Source organism: Pieris napi, chromosome 9, assembly GCF_905475465.1.
Source record: "Pieris napi chromosome 9, ilPieNapi1.2, whole genome shotgun sequence".
NCBI classification, from domain to species: Eukaryota; Metazoa; Arthropoda; class Insecta; order Lepidoptera; family Pieridae; genus Pieris; species Pieris napi.
Window position 1 is genome coordinate 6071359 of NC_062242.1, and position 18415 is coordinate 6089773.

The 18415-nt window shown below is 33.3% G+C and overlaps 2 protein-coding genes across 2 annotated transcripts; one reads left to right on the plus strand and one right to left on the minus strand.

Annotated features, from left to right (window-relative positions):
- Window positions 1-287: 287 nt before the first annotated feature.
- Window positions 288-4898, minus strand: LOC125052389 (VWFA and cache domain-containing protein 1). Its single transcript, XM_047653202.1, has one exon. The coding sequence runs from the start codon at window positions 4693-4695 to the stop codon at window positions 1162-1164; it is 3534 nt and encodes a 1177-aa protein (XP_047509158.1). The 5' UTR covers window positions 4696-4898; the 3' UTR covers window positions 288-1161.
- A 2267-nt stretch (window positions 4899-7165) lies between these two features.
- Window positions 7166-18049, plus strand: LOC125052534 (organic cation transporter protein-like). Its single transcript, XM_047653441.1, has 7 exons — window positions 7166-7420; window positions 7940-8141; window positions 11188-11288; window positions 12653-12804; window positions 13186-13806; window positions 14436-14617; window positions 17760-18049. Exons 1-7 carry the CDS (start codon window positions 7266-7268, stop codon window positions 17982-17984), a joined length of 1638 nt encoding a protein of 545 aa, XP_047509397.1. The 5' UTR covers window positions 7166-7265; the 3' UTR covers window positions 17985-18049.
- Window positions 18050-18415: the final 366 nt, after the last annotated feature.

The following is an 18415-nucleotide window of genomic DNA, read 5'->3' on the forward strand; positions in this document are numbered from 1 at the left end:
ATGTTTTAAACATAACATGTATATTTTAATGTTATTTGTAAGTGCGGTTTTATTTACTTTATTTGGTTCACATTGATTATTTATCAAATATGAGTGAAAACTCTGTAAAATAGAACGACAAAGAGCATTTTATCCGTCGCCAAAAATGGATTGTCTTCGTAGGGTTTGGCTATTGGGATGCAGATAGGAGATCGATCGACTGACACGGTCTTGATTGTGGATTGATTATTGGGTTCGAGCGTTAGGTGTAAATAATGTAGGTACACTGTTTACATAAAAAAAGATTGTTTTATAAAAAAAGTTTATTACAATGTAAATGCAACATCAAATTCAGTCTTAATATACACTTAGCTTATAATACAGGAGGCACTGGCACATTGATTTCGATTACAATATTACTTCAAACATTCACAATACAAAGGAAATTGTTTTAAAAGCGTTATAGTTACCAGTTAAAATTATACACGTATTTTGTTCAATCAGTACACATATTGTGAAATGTATGATTAAGGTGTTATGTATTTATAAAAGAATTTATAAAGTATATTATATAGTAATTAATATAAACATTAATTGCCGATTAACATAAATATTCCTTTTAAGTACAGCTGCAAAAGATACTTAATTTTACAATTTAAAGAATTATTGTTTGTTAGGATTATTTATTCCTGTAAGATGCGTTACTTATACATTTATGTATACTAATTTAATTTACAAATCTTATAATTAAGTACAAATTTATAAAAATAGTTATTAGCTGTCAAAATTGCACAATTAAAACTAATTCTAAATTGTAATACTCCTTATAAAAATCATTGAATTGGATATATCATTTATCTGCACATGAATCACATGAAAAAAAATACGAAAACGTTTATGGCATTCAAACATACATTATCATCTGCTAATTATTAGTTAAACTCAGTTGTTAAAATTGTCTATTGACGATAAATGTGTATAAAATTAAATCTATGTATTTCATTTATACAGCACCAAAATTAATTAATAGGATTTCATATAGGAAAACAATGTCAATGCTAGACCAGTTATAAAAAACTAAAACTTATGCTAATTGGCGAACATATTAATATTATCACAATGAAAATAAGCTTATTACAAAACTAACAAACCGTATATACAAACGAGGTAGATTTTAAATTTCTAAGAAGCTTCCATGTTTCGGTGGACGGTCACAGGGGCTATAACGCTATTTTTTCCACACGGTAATACAGTCATGGTTAAATCTGTTTGCATAAGCCGTGGTTTAACCCTAGCCGGAGGAGGAAAACTAACATCAGACTTTGTATCATCTGAAAGTACGGTTGGATCATTTACAGAAAAGCCAGTTGCTTCTGAATCCTCATGAGGTGTCATCGTAGAATAACCCTGATCTGAGCCCCCAGCTGTGTGAGGCCGTCTATATCCCGTTATCACACGGTAGGGAGATATTGGAGCTTCAATTTCCAAAGCTGGTAATAGCTTATCTTGTCCAGAAGCATCGTGCATATCATCAGATTGTAAATGACCCATCTGCACATCAGCATCATGCCATGTTTCAGCAGGACCGTCAACGTATAAATTGTGACAACTTGCAGTAGTGGTATTCTGTTTATAGCAGTATGTTGCTACAGCTATTATCAAACTGACTGTTACAATAAACCCTGCTATTGGACCTATGGCTGAATAACTAGCAAATGCATCTTTATTTATATGACCAAAGGTACCCTCTCCATATGGAGTCACAGCACCCAACACACCATTAAAGCATGTAGACTGTGACGTACAGAAAGGAGTTGTCAAAGGGGATCGTCCATCGGCATCAATTTGACACCATTCGCAGCCTAATACACCCAGACAAGCGGAATGCGTGAGATATGCCTCACACTGAAAATCAAAGCATGACTTAAGATTTTCAGCTACATTGTGGAAGTAGTGGGATTTATGATTATTACTTTCGGGAGTAATTCCGCACAGCGGTACATTCTGGATAAAATTTGAAGCGTTTGAATTGGGACACTCAAACTGTTCCGAGCTACACTCGCAAGGGCATTCGCATTCCGTTTGTTCCATACGATTACAATTTAAACATAGACGATCTACCATACTGCATGGGCAAAATGCGCCAACACTGCATGATGCATTAATGAGGCCAATGAAGGCGTTAGTACCAGGTATAGCAGTTATATAATAGTGTACACAATGATCTGTGGATACAACATTTGATAGAACAGAGGACAAGGATGTGTTGAAATCATAGTATCTTTGAATTGTTTTATCATAGAAATTGTTGCATAACCTTTTAGTAACAAACCCTTTGTGATTCAACATATCAATTGCAATCATTGATTCTTTATGTGTTATATGTTGTTGCTCAATTGGGCCTGAACCATTTGGATCCATTAGACCAGGATGGGACACTAAATAACCCCTATTATTCATGATAAAACATTTGTTATATGACATGGAACATAGAGGTGAACTATCTATCAGAATTTTGTATAAAAATCCCATAGTAACATCCATTGCTACTACCATGGCAGGATAACTAGGGCTTTTAATAGAAAACGAAATTGTAACAATATATCCTGCACCACCAACATCCAAATTAGGAGAAGTTAATATGATTTTTCCAGGATTTTCTATAGCATGTGTGTACCAGGGTCTTCTCACTGGTTCATAATCATATTCTAACACAGTCCCAGGAAACATTACAAGTACTCCACTATCTGTAACTGCATACCTCCTGACTACATATTTGGAAAGGCTGCCATGCAAGTGTTGTCTCTTATAGAAAGATAATATAGAATTTAAAAAGCCTACATCATGTTGTATTTCACTTTTCAGACCAGGATTTGATAACAAACCATGAGCAACACTCCTAAGATAAGCTAAGTAATTCTGCATATATGTTATAGCCTCTTGACCATCGCCCATATCATAGAGATAAGTAAATGGTGATTGAAAACTAGAAGGACTTAAGTACACAGTACCCTGTTCAATAGTTGATATCTGTTTAAAATGTCTACAAATCCTACCAGTCCTTGGAGGAAATAAATCTATTCTATGAAAAAGAATCTCTTTATTTGTTCTTGAAAGAAAGGTATTTGACATATTAAATATTGTAGAATTTGATTCCTCAAAAACAATACAAGCAATATAGAGTTGTCTTACCCATTTCCATGAATAAGTGATTTTACTTGTCGTATTATTATTAATAACAGTCATATTACCTGAACTGTTTACAAGCATTTCTTGCATGACATTTTCAATAAATGGAGAGGTTTCAATTTTATCCAAAGTTGTAAATTTAATTTTTTCCGAAATAGCTTCAGGTCTTGGAAAGTATGTATGCATAAGAATTTTACCTGAAAAATCCATGACAAATGCTCGCCTTTGAATGTTTCCTTTAAAATAAATAATATCTTCGGCAAGGTCAGACCAGTATAAATCCAAACCAAGGATGCCGCTTGATGTTGGAATAACCATAGAAACAATAAAATCCCTTTCTGTTGCTTCCCAAATAGGTAATTCCACTTTCAGTTTGTGTTCATACTTATTAGGCAGCAATGATAGAAATGCAGAGGCTACTTGGCCAATCACTCCACTGTCATTGATATGCATTTTCATAACAGAATGATTATTAGAATGATTGTGCCACTTGTCGAAGTGTAAGATACCCAAAGAACAATTTTTATCAATGTAGTTTTCATATAGTAAACCAATGGCAAACTTTACATTTTCATTTGTTGAATGTGGAAATATCTTTAGCCATATATCGTTTTCCATTACTTTTGTATCTGTCAGAAAAATTAATAATTTGTTTTCTGGTAAATGTGTTTCATTCAAGAGTGTTTTTAATTCTCTACCAATTGTTTGAGGGGGAAGACTTGTAGATGAAAAATCTATTGTTGACAAATATTCACGAAACAGTAATTTGTTACTCTCTGTAGCATTACCAATATTGGACACATCATTACTGCAGATATCTTCAAACTTGATAAAGCTTGTCATATTAGTAATCTTTAAAGCAATCATATCTATAGATTGCAAAGCATATACAGTTTCTTTTGCAATATTAATAGCATGTTGTAACGATTCCATTCTCATATTATTATCAATGATGAAAACAACCAATTTAGGGCTTCCATGAATAACTTTATGGTATAAATACCGTAAATTAGAATGAGGTATATTTGTACAATCTTTGTCTGTTGCATAATCAATGTGCGCCAAAAAGTATTGTCTTTTTATCTTCAAATCTTTAAAGCGTTCAAGCATATTTATCTGAGGATCTTTAGAAACATAACTTGGTTTGACGAAAACTGATTTTCTGATAGAATTAAAGGGGCATGGATGAGTAAAAGTAAGTGTATTATTCAGATCAAGAGATTCCTTCATATCCAAAAGTATATTCACTGCTGAAGAAAGTTTGTAATTAAGTTTTTCTACTATGTTGGAGAGCAATGCATCTGTTGTATCATAGTTCAATTTGTATGCAGTTCGTACTTCTAAATGCGATGTATATTCGCTTCCTAATTCTTTAACAGTATATTCTGTTAACTTGGTAGCTAGAGTATGAGACAACTGCTTTATACTTAACTTATAGTCACAGCGGCTGCTATTTGTAGTGCAATCTTCATTTTGCGAAAGCACTCTAGAAACGCCGATAATTACTATAAAACATTGTATATTCATGTTTATGGCTGATGTTAGTCTAACTTCTAATCACTTTCATATACAATCGCAGTTTAAAACTATATTGTAACTCCATATTAGAACACTTTTGAGTGAAATAAATTATTATTTTCACATCAATTTAAATAAATAATAAAAACAAACTATCTTGGTTACAAAATCGCGACATATTTTGATAACAATTTACAAGCACAGACCTCAAATGTATCATGTAGTAGAGAAGAAATTGTAGACTACAGACATCGTACAAAATGAACATATACCGCGTTCTTACTGGCCACAGATAACAAACGCAAGAAGACATTCTGGACAACACTAATAACCGACAAACGTAATTCAGATTTTAAATTAAGGTAATATGCCTAAATAGGCCGGGAGATAGTTACACAAAATAGTTAGTCATTTGTACCAGTATGGCGGGTCTACAGGGGTCTTATTTAGAAATTTAAAAAAAGAATCTTGATGGTCATAGCGCTGGTACCGGCGGCACAAGCGCGTGGGCGTTAGTCGAACTCGTCGGATTATTTACGACTTTTAAACGATTTGTTCCACAAAAAATTCTAGTATTTTCCGATAGTCCATAAAAAAAATAAGAGGCGGCAGTGTCATGCCATACTACTCCGGTGTGACTTACAGCCATACCGACGCGAATGCGATAAAAAAAAATCAACCATTTATACCAGGCTAATTTTTGCACAGTAAATAGTAATTCAATCAAGTGCGAACTTCCGTACCCTCGCATGTCAAAATGTTTAGTAAAATTTATTGCCATTTTTATGTAGCCATTCCAAAGGGATATTTTTTGTGTAAACAATGTCGTTTAATACACGTAACCAGGTTCCAATGATCCAAGTCCTTTATTATTTTGATTTTATTTATTGTTTATTCTTATTAGTATTTTAGATATTTCTTCTTCATCAGTTGTTGCAGTTGGTGTATTCTTAATTGACTTGTCCCATCATATGGCTTCTGTATAAATTTTGGTATTTTTTAGTTACTCAGACCATGTAGCCGTAGTTATATCATCTTTATTATTTATGTTGGGTATCAAGTCCTTTTTGGCATTATCTTCGTTTTAAGCGCCTTTCTTAGTCCAATTTTCCATGTTATTCACCGTTTAGTTTTTCTTTTCCTCCTTCTCTAATCAATTTGCAATTAGTAATCTGTTATACTTTTACGGCTTTCTTTACATTTACGTTGTATCAAAAGCTCCTTCCGCTCTTGCAGCAATTGTTTTACTTCTGGAAGAGTTGCTTATTCTTGTTTTTTTATGCATATTACGACAATATTGTTAAGAGTTATTATAAAAATAAAGTAGGTCATAATTCTTAATACAAAAAAAGGAAATTTTGTTATTCATATTTTGATATACTTTACTCAAGCGAAAAAAATTGCATTATACTCATACAAATTTAAAAAAATGTGCATCTCGGGACGCCCGACAGATGTGATAATCTAAGTAAAACTATTTTATTCTGTAATGTTCCGAGTATCATCTTCTGCTTCCTTGATCATACTTTTTTTTATAATCACTTTCAAAAACGGTGATAGGTTGAGGTTACATCCTCACTGTCAACAGTACAACCCGTGCGCGATAAGTTGGGACCTGAGCGCGGTGACGTCACAGTGGCGTGTTTGTACCGTCCGCAAAAAAGCGAACACAACGAGCAGCCGCCGCGGCTTCGTCTTTGTTTTTTTTTAACCTAATTTATTATGTTACTCAGGGATGATGCTGCTTTTTATCTTATCTTTATTTTTTTTACACTATTTGAATACAATAGAATACTATTTAATTATGTATCACAGAAAGTGAAGGAATTTTGTAATGAATAAAAATACAATTTTTAAGTTTATACATTTATTTTACTCGTATCTATTATTTACAACTGGTCAACAGGTACACAAAACTGTTTGTTCCGTTTTTCGTTTTCAAAAAACTCTAACACTTTTAGCACGAGGTTTCTTTCTCCGCTATGTAAAGGTTTACCCTTCATAATGATAATAAAAAAAAACTTAACAAGAACTATAACAACAAAAACTACAACAACAAAACAATAACACAAACGAAACTAAAAGGATTCCAGAGCGCGTCGTTACGTGACGTAAGCCAGAACGAGACTAAAAATCCTAGTAAAAAACTTGCGATGCGAACGGTACAATACGGGCGCCATCGGGGAAGTGCAGGGGAAGCGGGCGGGAATCCGCATTCCTAGAAGGTCCCAACTTATCGCGCACGTGTTATAGATGCCTAACGCACAATAAACACTGAGTAGAGAGACATACTTACCTGGGTGTTTAGTCATGATGCCTTAACAGTAGTTTATGTAAAAATTCGTATTAAGGCAATTTGATTAATGTATAAAATAATCGTTTAAAATTATTTTTTATCAAAAATCAGATAGGTGCAGAATGTAGCAGTGCGAGCATGTACTATAATATTTAAATAGTGAATGTAAATAGAATTTCAAATAAGATGCAATTATCACTAATTCAGTCTTTACTGGGTCGCTCGACGAATCACGCGAGATGTGGGATCTAGCTAAGAATAGTTAAAACATTTATTACTTACAATGGATAGTGAAAAAGGAAAAAGCGTGGTGTCCGATATTTTTGAAAAGTTCGGAAAATATCAAATAATACAGTACTTTCTCGCATGCTTGCCGATTGTTTTTGTTTCTATGAATAATGTTAACTATGTTTTTATTGCTGGTGATATTGAATATAGGTAAGAGATATAAATACTAAAATTATTATTTTTATCAAATAAAACAATTATTATTGTATAGGCTGCTAAACAGTAAGTATATGAACTAAATTGGCTATTAAATTAGGCATTGCAAATCTGGACTAAAGTACCGATTAATATTATTACACTATTATATCTATAATTAAAATAAATAATATTGCAATAAAAATATTATACTGTTGACCTCAGTCTTTCACATATATAAAAGTACAAACTTATGTGTCATAACAATTATTTAACTCATTGAATTAATTAAGTGTTTATTGAAACCACTTTTAATAAATAATTTATTATTCTAATGAGTTGTTTAGACCTTAGATATACTGCGCGTTTAGTCCGGTTTTTCGTCAACCTTATAAAGACTGGCACAGAATTTGATATTAGTGTGCAGTAACTAAGAATTATCTTAAGAAAATACGAAGTTTATAAAATTGTATAGCAGAAATATTGTAATAGATTTTTTTAATTTTCGATATATATGTAGTATTATTATTGCAGATGCTACATTCCCGAGTGTGAGAACTCAACAACAGAATTCTTAGTGCCATGGTGGCCCGATACGGTTCCGAACAAATGCCTGAAACCGATACTAAAAGACAGTTTCGCGGTGGGTGATATCTGTACAAACGAAACTTTTACTGATCAATACGAAGACTGTACGAGATGGGTATACGAAAGCAACGATACTGTTGTAGGTGAGGTATGTGTATATTTAGTTTTGTTGACACCTAAGTATGTTTATTGTTTATGGTTAGATTTATTTCGTAGGAGCAAATATGCTAGAAAATAGCATATGGATATTATTTGAGGATTCACGCAGTACATATTGGCTGTAGATACACTAAAGTTAACAAATCTGAAATTACGTTCCGTTACGTTGTTTTTAACTAACACTGCGGACTTTTTGTTTTTATGAAGAGACGGACTCCATTCAAACAATTAAAATAAAATAATCACAGCTAGGTCTATAGAATAGGATTCCATAGTTAAAATTAAAATCATAGCTTAAAGGTTTTCTACGACTTTCCTTGTGAATACAAACCTATAAAGTCCTTTGTGGCTTAGGTTGTTAGCCTGTACTTTGTAATCACAATAAATTCAATATTCGATGTCTAATGAAATACTAATTGCATATGTTAACACCAATAGTAAAGTTTATTGAAAAATATAAAGAAATGTATCTCCCCACGCCCACTGATTTATTTTTGATATATTAATTAGGAATACGGGCCTAACACATATATAAAAACAATAAAATGATTAATGTGTGGAAACGCTTTTCATACAGTTTTTCGTAGAAAGTATTACATAATAGCGTGACCTTAGTAGTGAGTGACAAAAGACCTCAAGTTATATTTTCCTTCAGAATTCAATTATATCCGGACTTGTAAATACGACGTACCCTTCCTTGACGTAAATTGGTTTGATTTCGTAATTAATCAAAGCTATAAGATGTATTTTTAATTTGAACGCTTTTATTGCCTTTATAGTCGATGTCATAGGCATCATAAATTACTATTATAACTTACTAAAGCATCGTTCTACTACTTGTAGTTAAAATGGCCTACTTTAAATAAATATCAATACTTTGCTATTTTATCTTCTTTTTACTACGTAAGTATTTGTAAGGTTCGCCACCTTATTAGAATGGTAACTCTTGGCATATACCTCGACGATCTAAAGTTCGATTGATAGCAACAATGATTGTTTCAGGTTGATAGGTAAAGAGTACAACTGACGAACTCGTTTATACGTACAATAAAACGCAGGCACTTGTCAGTCTTATATGCTGCTTATTGAAATCGAGTTATTTTTGAATAAATAGTTCTTATATCGGCGATGCTCAGTTGTGGACCCGCCTATTGGGTTAACGTGGTCTGAACTTAAATGTGTGGCTCAAAAAAGGAGGCGATTGCGAAGCATTGTTGATCCCCTTTGCCCCACTTAGAAGATATAGGAAAATTATGTTATTAATAACAATGATTTACTATATTTTAGTATAAGCATTACAAAAGTCAAAAACATTGTCTATGGCTGGTTGGAATAATGTTTTTGACTTCGAAAATTCCGAAAGAGGAGGTTTTCAATTCGACTTGTAATATTTATTTTTGTTGTGTAACAAGCATAGCTCCTTCGTCCATAATCTGATGAATTGATCATATAGTATATTTAAAAAAAAAGAAATAGATATTTATTAGGATATTAACTCAAATGTCTTCTGAAACATTTTAAATTTGTGCCGCCACGTGTCTAGTCTCTTTTAAATCGATGGCTTACTAACCTATATCAATGAGTTCGGCTTTTCTACAGCGTCAATTACATACGGACACTAACCTTTGACGTTCGACTTTATATAGTACTTACTACCCTAAGTACAAGAAACATCTTCCCATTATTGGTAATCCTTATAATTATTATTGATTAAAATATGGCATTGAGTTAGCCATCGACAGTAATTGATTCGATTATTACAAATCGTTTGACCCAATATGCAAAAGCACTAATTGCGATTCTTAATACGTTCAATTTTATTAATCGAAAAGGTAAATGCATGCAACATAAATCTATCAGTGCAGACAGTGTTGACGTAGTGGCTTCAGCGTGCGACTCTCGAGGAAATCGACATGTCTCACATCCAAATTTGACATGTGTCAGGTGTCAGACAGAAGGCTGAACACCCACTTGTTTATGAAACACACATGATCAAAGAAACGGATGCAATCAGAGAGAAAGGCCCTTAAAGGGTTGTAGTCGCACTGGATTATTATTATTATAAAAATATTAGGACAACTTTCTAAATTATCTAAAAAATAATTAATGTATCAACAAGATCAACATAAAATTGCGATCAAGAATGTAGGTAATTATTGAGAAATCAGTCAATTCAATAATATGTACTTAGTGTTAAGTATTTTACTACTATAGTACGCTAAGATTGTTAATTAATTTTAATTAATTACTTAATTTTCAGAAGACATTTGTTATATTTTTTTTACGTGAATTATTTTAACAACAGAATGCTACAATAAGATATAGGATTTATATTTGTTTTTCTAAACAAATCCCACGACTAGACATGATATATCGATAATAGAATGTTATAAAAGTATAATATAAGAAATCTCCTGGAACATGTCAGTTATATTTTAAATCCAACTTGATGGTGATGCGGGCTACAAGCCATAAACGACAATATTCTTTAATTATTCACGAGCCAGAGGCAGTAGGGCTCCCCGTCTCTCGTCTTCACCTGCCCTGCGATTCTGTAACTCACTTTTCGAACTCACACAGCGGTTTTCGCATCGGCGGTCGCTCTCAAATCAGTCGTGAAGCAGTAATTTTATGATTTGGCATTGTGATAAACAATAAACTACAAGCTCCCACATTTTCAGAATGCCAAATCATAAAATGACTGCTGCACGACTGATTTGAGAGCGACCGCCGATGCGAAAACCGCTGTGTGAGTTCGAAAAGTGAGTTACAGAATCGCAGGGCTGTTCTGTTAACATGTTTTACAAATTGTAAGATTTTACACCAAAAACTTCCAGGTGCGACCTAGCCGTCTTCGATACGTTAGCTAATTCGATCGCCTCGAAATTGCTAGCACATATTCACACAAACATTTGCACAGGTTTCTTACAAAAATTACGACTTTTAGCAATTACCATAATTCCAGTATAAACCAGCATAGCATAGCTATTTATGTTGAGTTAATTAAAAAGTGTCGTAATAATATATTATTTCAGTTGGATATGGCATGTGAGCCATGGAGAACGAATTTCATTGGAATGACTCGAAACATAGGAATGGCTGTCTCCATGGTTATAATTGGATGGCTTTGTGATAGGTAAGTGCTTTCTATTAAACATTAAATTTTTATAAACAGTGTAAGAATCGATTACCCCATTTAGGAAACCTTTGAATTGCGTAATTTTCACAGAAATTTTTCTGTAAATTAAAATAATTTAAAAACTATATAGCCTTACGCTAAACCGACGTTAATTTATTTATTATATATAGCATATAACACGAAAAAATGTGCGACACGACACCGGTCGTTAATAATTCAAGAGTTACCTACGGAGATTAATTAATTAAAAATCTTGTTAAGGCGCGATTATGTAACGGTTTTTTAACCACCTTCCTGTAAGATCTTATTGCAAGACAAGATCAACGTAAAATTGCGATCAAGAATGTTGGTAATTATTGAGAAATCAGTCAATTAAATAATATGTACTTAGTGTTAAGTATTTTACTACAATTATATACTTAGATTGTTTAAATATTAAAAACTAGCAATGCAGCTGTTTATTATGTTCAGCACGAGTTTAATAGCCTAAAGCTTTCGTCGATAAATCGACTCGAGTAATATTTTTTTAGTTAAACATGTGGTACCGCGGACTTTTTAGCAGATATTAATATCATCTATAAAACTGTAGTACATCACTTTGTTCTATTGTTTAGTTTTCGCAGCGTACGCGATTTAGGATTTTTATTTGTCGTTTTCACACCTTTGCATTGGTCACACTCCCGTAATTTCATACAGAACCTTTTTTTAAATATTCTATAGCTTATGTTCATCATCAGGTTGTAAAGGTGAATGGAAAGGTTAAATCAGTTATAAATATCACTAGTACACATTGATATCATAACATTTAATGTACTGTAAATTAAGTAAATACTGAGTTCGTTTGTATATGGGTTTTTCTTATCAATGCAACTTGTATTATTTACCGTAAGTAATTCTCCATTGTAGATATAAAGCTTTATGGTTATTACATCTATCTTATAAAGTTTATTGACTCGGAAATCACGTTAACAAGGGATTTCCGCCACATTGCATTTTATGTAGGTAGGTTCTTCATATAATCTTATTATTATATGATTATAAGCATATTATTTTTTTGCGTGTTGATCTAAACCGCACTTCTACAGGGCGACTTATTAAAAAAATTAAATTCTCAAATGATAATTTTTCGTTTCACCTTCCCGCCATAATGTAGGTATGTCACATATACCGCGCGGAAAATATTAGAACCGTAAACCAGTCAAATTTTCAGTGAACTATACACAGCTTGTAAGGCAGACAAGACTAATCATTTACTTGCCTAATATCGTGACCCATGTAATGCTCCGGGACATAACATTTACTTCTAAATCTTAGTATTATGTTATTAGAAAGCATATTTTTAATTATTAAAATTCTTCCAGGATTGGACGGAAACCAGCGCTCATTATTTGTTCGTTAGGCGTGTTTTTGGGAAACTTTAAAACCATGGCGAAGTCTTATAATTTGTATATATTTTTTGAGTTTATAGAATCGTCGATGACTGGTGGAGCCTATACTGCCGCTACAGTTCTAAGTAAGTATTTCTATTCTATCTCCACTAGAAAGAAAATTATATATAAGCCCATTTGAAAGAAAAACGATGACGCTACAATCTTTTAAGGCTGGGCGTCAGATATTTTTATAATATGTTTTTCCTATTAAGCAAGTACGTGATCAATCTTCTGATCACGTCGTTGAGTTTTTTGGTCTAAGTCCATTGGTGCTCAGCCGAGGTTTGAGTCTACGACCTCAGGGATGAAACCACTAGATTAGCTCTGCACTGATCTATGCTGCCAATAAATGTTGTTAAGTAGAATTGTAAACCTACTGCAGTTTTTATAATGCGCTTAAATATTATATAATGAGAGTTTCAGTAGGCGTAAAACTATTACTTATTTTAAATAATACATTTCAGTGATTGAAATCGGTGGAAAGAAGACGAGATTCTTAGCTGGCGTATTATTCGCGTATGCGATATATATGGGAGAAGCAATATTCGCATGCATTGCGATGTTTGTGCCATACTGGAAACATTTATTATACATAATGTGTTCACCATCTTTAATATTCTTATCCTATTTCGTATTATTAAAAGAGAGCCCGCGCTGGCAAATACTTAACCGGAGAACAGAAAACGCCAAGAAGACGCTGCGAAAAATTGCTGGAATGAATAAAATTAATGTCAATTTAGATTATTTAGATACGATAAATGAAGATATATTAAAACAATCTAATAAAGCCAAAACTAAAAGAGAAGGTTACGTCGCAGTGTTAAAATCAAAAGAGTTGATGAAGAGGTTGCTAGTGGCTGCATTTTGTAGATTCGCAGTTAGTTTTATATACTATGGACTTATTGTGAATTCTGTGTATCTGCCTGGAAATAAATATACAAACTTTTTATTAGCTGCTGTTATGTCTTTTCCCGGTGAAATAGTTTCTATGTATTTCATGAATAAGGTCGGACGGAAATTGCCTTTGTGCTTCGGGTATGTGATATGTGCTGCCGCGAATATAGCCAGTGCATATACTCCTGAAGGTAAATATGTTAAATTAATTCAATTTGTAAATTATTAGTAAGTTATTCGAATCAAACGGCAACTTTATGCATTGCATATGCAGTATGCATGAGTGATTTAGTCTAATATTTTAGGTCCTAAATTGGAACTCTTGCGCACGCTAGGTTTTCGCTTTTGTTCGATCACCACTTGTTTATGAAGGAAAACCTTTTATGATTGTTTAATATTATTATATTTCAAGGCAACCTTATCCGCCAACAACTTATAACAATTATTGTTTTATCGACAATTGAACCCAGAACTTCCGAACTGTATTTTAACGACTAAGACGTGGAGGCGGTGGAAATAAAATACTTGAATAGACATATATTTATAGAGGGAATTTTATTTTAGAATTTATTTGATTGCTAAACGAACGAGTTCGAAGTTCACGAGTAACGGAGTCCAAGACTTAGCGCAAACCCTAACTCTCGTACTTATATGAAAATCGAGTTTGAACCGTATTCTTAGAACACTAGTTGCGTATAAAAATATATCTTAATTAAAAGTAAAATTATCCATGGGTTATAAACAATTGTCGCTTGTTTTCGTTATTTTATTTTACACACAATAATTAAACTGTATATTTATTTATCATTAATATTTTTAGATTACATCGGTGTCAAGATAACGTTATTCCTCATCGGAAAGTTACTAGTGGCCGCCTGCTATACTGGCATCGCTACTTATACAATGGAGCTCTTTCCCACTAGCGTTAGAGGATCGCTACTAGGCTTTTGCACTTTGGCTTCTTGTGCTGGAAGCACCTTGGCGCCTTTGTCTTCCATGCTGGTAATAGTATTTAAAATGCTTTTATAATCTTTTTCATTAATTACATTGGCAATTTTGAAAAAGATTTGTTTCAAGTAGCCAATTAACAAAAAATAAGACTACATCTTTATACATATAATTCTTCTGTGAGTGTGTATGTCACTGAACTTCTCTCAAACGACTGGACCGATTTTGTTGAAATTTTTTGTGTGTGTTCAAGGGGATCTGGGAATGGTTTAGATTCACAAATCAGCCCACCAGATGGCGCTGCAGTCGGTACTTTCATACTTTGCTTTACTAATTGCTTGAGATATCATGCAGGACAACGTCTGTCGGGTCCACTAGTATACGTATATTATTGTAAAGCGGGCCAAAGACGGACCGCATGTTGCAGCCGATACCGACTGCTTTAAGCGGTCGCAGCACGGCGATCTGCACTTTCCATACTAAATTCATATACACGGACCGCTCGAGCAGTTCCTGAGCAAACCGCATATTGCAGTCGGTCTTCATTACAACATGCGGTCCGTCTATGGCCCGCTTTACTTGAATCTAATATGAAGAGTTATAACACTCGAACGAATTATACGAGACATGTAATTACATCGGACAATCTACAGAAGTGGTGAAGAACTTATACTATGTAATGATATATCAGTTTTACATTCCGACCCATTGGTGCCGACGATATAGTGAGGATATTTAGAACCATAGATATTAAGAACACTACCGATCTTTGGGGTATTTCTGTAAAAATAATTAGTAGCATAATTGATGTAATTGCTCCCCATCTAGCTATAATTTTCAACAATTGTATTAAAAGTGGCGAGTTTCCCGATCTAATGAAACATAGTAAAGTCATTCCATTATTTAAAGCAGGTAGTATGTCCGACCCCAGTAACTTTAGACCAATTTCCGTACTACCTACTTGTAGTAAAATATTTGAAAAAATTATATTAAATCAACTGGTAAGTCATTTTAACGTAAACAAATTATTACATAATAATCAGTTCGGTTTTACCAAGGGTCGCTCGACAGCCGATGCCGGTGTTGAGTTATATAGATATATAATTAAGGCTTGGGAGGAGTCGCATGACGCTTTAGGTGTTTTCTGCGACTTATCCAAAGCATTTGATTGTGTCCAACACGAGACCTTAATCGGGAAACTCCGCCATTATGGCATCAAGAATACCGCACTGAATCTTCTGACTTCCTATTTACACGGAAGAACTCAGAAGGTTGAAGTGAATGGTAAGAGGTCCTCTGGGTCGGCAGTAGATATGGGGGTACCACAGGGCTCAATTCTTGGCCCTTTCCTCTTTCTTGTTTATATAAATGATCTACCTTTCATGGTAGAGAGAAAACATCAGATAGTTTTGTTTGCTGATGACACGTCCTTGATTTTTAAAATCAAACGACAAATAACAAATTTTGACGATGTGAACAATGCTCTGTCTTCGATTGTCCATTGGTTTAGTATGAATAACCTTCTACTTAATGCAAAAAAGACAAAATGCATTAAATTTTGTGCAAAAAATTCAAGGATTATGGATACTAGACCAATTATAAACGGTGAGGAATTGAATCTGGATGATACAACTGTATTTCTCGGAATCACCATGGATTCAAAACTTCAGTGGTCCCCTCATATTAACGGATTGGCGAAGAGACTTAGTTCTGCAGCCTACGCGGTTAAAAAAATTCGCTCTCTAACTGATGTCGATACAGCTAGACTTGTTTATTTTAGTTACTTTCATAGCTTAATGACTTATGGCTTATTATTATGGGGTCATGCTGCTGATGTCGAAACTATTTTCATCCTGCAGAAGAGGGCTATTCGTGCAATCTATAATTTAAAATGTAGGGAATCTCTTAGAGATAAATTCAAGGAAATTAATATACTTACCTTTCCCTCGCAATATATTTATGAAAATATTATGTATGTATACAAAAATAGTGATAAGTTTACTAGAATAGAACATACGCACAATGTTAATACACGGAACAAACGCAGGCTGCAATTTCCCCGTACTAGACTATCTAAAGTTAGTAATTCTTTTTTGGGGAAAGGGATACTCTTCTTTAATAAAATCCCAGAAGCTCTTTTATCACTGCCTTTCAATAAATTTAAGAAATGTATTAAAGAAAAGCTGTGTAAAAAGGCTTACTATAAAGTCAACGATTATCTAATTGATAAAAGGGCCTGGGACTAGTGCTAGACAGGCTACTTCTAATTAATTTGCGATATTTGTTATAAATAAGTGTTGTTTGATGATTTGCTGTTTTAAAAGAGTACCGAGAGTTTTTTACGCCGGCTTTTTCTCTCGGCCTACACCCTCTGTCTTCTTTGCCGATGAGTAGGGATGCCTTCAAATTTAATGACGTGGAATAAGTGATACATGTATCTTACGTTCCATAATAAACATATTTTATTTATTTTTTTATAATGTTTTTATCATAAATTAAACTTTTAAAAATTTAATTAAATCTTATAGAATATATTTAAGTTCTTATTTCGCGACTGCTACAAGTAAATTAGAGTCCTATGCTGGTACATAAAATTGTTCGTAAGACAAATAGGTAGACAGTTCGGTTATATTACCCACAATGTAACATTAAAGTCTTGATTGAACATCTCAACAATCAATTGATATTAATTGAAATAATGATTGAAATAAATTGCTCATAAATCTATACGGAATTATTGATTTGACACACTAATAATAAACGTCAAGATCTGTTTAAAATGCATTAATGTATTTGACTTATGCCTTAATCGGTAGTAAGTTCCTTGAACACAAGCAAGCTTTATAACTAACTTCAAATACAGCCTTGCGATTCTATAACTCACTTTTCGAACTCACACAGCGGTTTTCACAGAGGCGGTCGCGCTCTAATCAGTAGTAAAGCAGTCATTTTACGATTTGGCATTCTAATAAGGTTGTAGTTTATTGTTTATTAGAATGCCAGCCAGACTGATTAGAGCGCGACCGCCGCTGTGAAAACCGCTGTGTGAGTTCGAAAAGTGAGTTACAGAATCGCAAGGCTGTTGCACCAATAAGTGCTATATTTTAATAATATATTTATAAAATTTAACTATTAATTTCCGTCTTTAGCGCTTATATAAATTTATCAAATATTTTACGTGCGATGATGTTTTCAGACCACAATTTCACCAATCCTGACTTCATTCTGTTTCGGATGTGTAGCAGTGATTTCAAGTCTTCTTCTCATACTCACCCCCGAAACCAAGGACCTACCACTGATGGACACTATTATACAAATATATGATCACGCCGCAGAAGTTAAGAAGAGAAAAGAGGAGAAGAAACAAAAATGTGCCGCCGACAATAATGCATTTGATTTAGATTATTCTACGCATTTATAACGCGTAGCTTTTATGTTACTAAAGTTATAAATACATTACTGATAGCGTAAAATAATAAGATCAAAATACTACATTATAAAAGTAAATATCTTAGAGAAGAGGAAATTATTACTTATTTGGAATTGAAAATTTCTAAAGAATGTGTCCGTAACCTCGTGGAAACTCTGGAAAAATGTAATGGAAAGATTTTTGTCTAGAAACATGTACTAAGATATCTTAATTGATAAAAATAAATATAATGATCTTTCACTGCAGACAATTTTTGTTTATCTCTTTAGTATGTGAATGAAAAAATATATTTTATGAACTCCAAAAACCTCTAAAATTAATTCTGTTTGTTGTACCATATTACAAGCTCAGTTTAGAACACAAGATGTACCTACCTAACGTATCTACGTAACAGATCTATAGCAAACACGTCTCTCAAGTAC